This window comes from Echinops telfairi, unplaced genomic scaffold (genome assembly GCF_000313985.2).
Source record: "Echinops telfairi isolate 266 unplaced genomic scaffold, ASM31398v2 ScPeMD7_2010;HRSCAF=2546, whole genome shotgun sequence".
Classification (NCBI taxonomy): Eukaryota; Metazoa; Chordata; class Mammalia; order Afrosoricida; family Tenrecidae; genus Echinops; species Echinops telfairi.
Genome location: NW_022105908.1, coordinates 15,325,980 through 15,329,553, shown reverse-complemented (window position 1 = coordinate 15,329,553; position 3,574 = coordinate 15,325,980). Strand labels below are relative to the sequence as shown.

At 47.7% G+C, this 3,574-nt stretch overlaps 1 protein-coding gene across 1 annotated transcript in view; it reads right to left on the bottom strand.

Moving 5' to 3' along the window:
• The window catches only part of LOC101648799 (GRB2 related adaptor protein), a 39,425-nt gene extending 36,879 nt beyond the window's left edge, over nucleotides 1-2,546 (bottom strand). The window contains exon 1 of the mRNA XM_004712972.3: nucleotides 2,368-2,546. Coding sequence (XP_004713029.3) covers nucleotides 2,368-2,445 — 78 coding nt within the window. The 5' untranslated portion in view covers nucleotides 2,446-2,546. The remainder of the gene's footprint in view (nucleotides 1-2,367) is intronic.
• Between the last annotated feature and the right edge of the window lie 1,028 nt (nucleotides 2,547-3,574).

The window sequence follows — 3,574 nt, the reverse complement described above, 5'->3', positions numbered from 1 at the left end:
TAAGGAATCCTACTTCGCGGAATTTCATTTATCACGGTAGGGTCTAGAACCGATTAACCGCGATAAACGAGGGTTCACTGTATACCATTTTGCCTGTCTACCACCTACAAGGGAGAGTATAGCTTTTCCACAGCCTCAACTACTTTAGATATTCTCTTAAAAATGAAATTTTGTGAATCTGTTCTACGAAAGCAGTTTCTTGCTTGGCGTTAGCTGTCTTCTGTTACTTGGGGAGCTGGACACCGGCTTAGGTGCAGTACTTCTCTGGAAAGTTTCCTGCTCCTACCCTTTGCAGACTTCTTTCATTGTTGTTGAAAATAAATGGAGCAGAACATACATCCGCTCAACAATTGTGACACAAGTCAGTGGCGTTGATTGCATTCTTCAATTTGTGCAGTCCTCCTCCTCCTCCTCCTCCTCCCTGTCTGATGAGCTCCTCCTCCAATAACTTGAATTCATTGCCCCCTGTGTTCCCTAGTCATAACCTCTTGTCCATTTGCGAGCATACAGCTAGTTCTGCCAAGGAAAACAGTGCTCAAGGCCTTTCCCCAGTTTTTCCTATTGCACAGCTTGTGATTTTCTTATTGAGCTTCTAAGAGTTCTTTACATATGAAGGACATTAAGATCTTGCCATACCTTTTTTCTTAGCCTTAAACTACATTTGTGTCTTAAATGGGTGGGTGCAATAGCCCCTCCCTGCTTCCCTTCCTACTCCTGTTGTGCTAGGGTCCTGCTATTAGTTAACATAAGGTCATCCTAGATGAGGGTGGGTCCTAATTCTAGCTGAACGGATTGTAAGAGAGAAGAAACACAGACAGACAAAGGGAAGAAGGCCATGGGAAGGAGGAACAGAAGAGGAAGTAGCCAGAAGTCGAGAGAGACCAGGAAGGATCTTCCCCTAGAGCCTTCAGAGTGGACATGACCTTCTAGCCTGCGTTACTGTGAAGAGACATTTCTGCTTTTTGAAGGCACCTACCTTATGGTCCTTGGTTATGATAACCATAGGAAGCTAACACAGTTTGGGAGCAGCAAGGGACAGGAATTTTGGAGGAAAGCAGGGGAAGTTACAGTCTTTTTAACAATTACATGGTGGGACCTCAACTGACCCACAACTCCTGGCCACCAGCCAATCCCTTTGAACCTTGGTCAGAACTCAGCACCCACTCACTCCCATTTCCTAATTTCCCCCCTCCCTCCCACACCACTCGTTCTGGGTCTAAGGAGCGCTGATTGTTACTAGGTCTCTGAACTAAACCTGAATCTTTACAGAATCTCATTCCTTGTCCAGCGCCCGAGCTGGGTGGATTCTGAAGCCTAAGCAACTGCCCTAAGGCGGTGTGGTTCCTCTTCTTAATTCCAACCCCTTCAGCCCGTCCAGTCTTACAGGGAATGGAGCTCACGTTTCAGAGTCACACATTTTAAGTTCAAATTTGACCCCACGCCAAGCAAATGGTGCCACATCCCTGTGCCTCCATTTAGCTTTTGTGCAACATAGTGCTAATTCTCCCCCTGAGCCGCTGAAATGGTGCACTGATGTGCACTGTTGAACTTGGGAGTCCCTGTCCTTTCCAATACCTGAACAGAGGCTGGCTGAAAGCTAGGCGCAGGCCTCAGAGTGCAGGGACATCCAGTCTAATGCCGATGGCTCCTTGGGCAGACGGAGGCCAAAGGAGAGAGAACGGCTTCCTAAGAATGAGTTACGGCTGCTTCAGTTGCCGACCTCTTCTTATGCCACTCCCTGAATCCAGCTCCCGAGAGAGAGCCCATCTGCTTGGACCAACCTGGAGGTTGCAATGTATCCAAAGGGCTCAGACAAGGACAGCTGAACTGCGATATGATGCTGCTATCCCTTTTTTCCACACTGCTAGGAAACGACATTTTGGAGTTATTTTAGCCCTCCTGGGCTTTCTACTCTCATACAGATTTGCAGCTTCAGAAACCCACACGGGACAGTTCTACTCGGTTCTATAGGGTCGCTATGAGTTGCAATTAACCGGATGGCAGTTCGTGAGAAGGTTATTTTACTTCTTTCTTTAATCAGATCGCCTCTCCATCTCTCCCTTCCATGTTCTCTCAACAGTATTTTTTCCCTTCAAATCCATTTCTTCAAAACAGGCTTGAACAACTACCTGCCAGGCACTGTAATGGTATCTCTCGAGTCCTCACGGCAGCCATCGAATGAGAGATTATTCATCACATCTGAATTTCCTGGATGGGAAAACTGAAGTTCAAAGGGACAAAGCATATCGTCCAGAGTCACACACACAGTTAGTAACTGGAAAAGCTAGACCTGCTTCCTCCAGAGGCTGGACTCTGGGTGTCTTCCCCTGAGTGCCTGGTTCTTAAATCCCACGCCACTAAGCTTACCTTGAGTGTGTCCCCCTTGTTGAAGGCCAGCTCATCACTCTCTGTGGCCTGGAAGCTGTACAGGGCCACGGACTCCATCCTGCGGCCCCTGTCTGTTCCCTCTTCTGCACGCTTACTGTGCTGAAGCTTTCTGGCTCACAGAGGTGGGCCCAGGACTTCCTGCTTCCTCGCTGTGCAGTTGAGGACTGGTTTCCTCTGTTTTGAGATCTTGTTTGTCTTTTTTGAAGCGGAGACTGCAGCTGTCTCTGACAGGGGGGAAACAGGAAGCTCAGCTATGTCCCGGAACAGGGCGGACATGTGAGTTGGCCTGGTCCCTGCTGCAGGCGTTAGAAGCTGGCACAGTTTCTGAGGTGTCTCCATGCAGCCCTCGTACCTGTGTTCTGGATGATGAAACTGAGTGGGGCTTAGAGGGAGGCAGGCAAACTGTTGTAAAGCCAACCTGCTGATTCAGACACCTCCACCAATTTTCTAATTTCCCCCCTGTATTTCTTAAACTCCAATGATTCCTGGGCATCCCCAGTGCCTGCTACATCCCAAGCTCTTTGCCTGGCATTCCAAGCCCTTCCAAGCCACTACCACCCACACCCACCACGATACTTTCCCCTCCAGGCCCATCCTGTGCTATGCATGCTTTCTCCCACTCCAGAGGGGAATAAGAGGACAGTGTCACATACTGTTTCTTTCTGCCTAGTGCTCTCTTACCCTTCTCCTTCTAGAAGATTCTTATTTAGTCATCAAAGGTCCGCTTGGATATCTTCAGTGGCACACACATTCTACGGCAGAAAGAATGAAATAAATCTTGCTTTTTCCTTTACTATTGTTACATGACACTGGGTTGGTTCACACTCATAGTGATCCTGTGCGGAACAGAACGAAACACTGTCCAGCCCCATGCCATCCTCACAAGTGTTATGTTTCAGCCCAATGTTGGAGCAACTATGTCAATCCGTCTAGTTGAGGGTCTTCCAAGATGTGGATGTCCTTCTCCAGGGCCTGGTCCATCCCCCCATCACATGTCTCTAAAATACAGGAGACAAAGTCTTGGGGTTCTTGCCTCTAAGGAGCATTCTGGTTGTCCTTCCAACAGCGATTTGTTAGCTTGCATTTCTGGCAGTTCCCTGAAGATATATTGCTGCAAATATTTTTTTAATTGTCTTCAGTAAAATTTTACTTGCATGTGATATTAATGATATTGTTGGATAAGTTC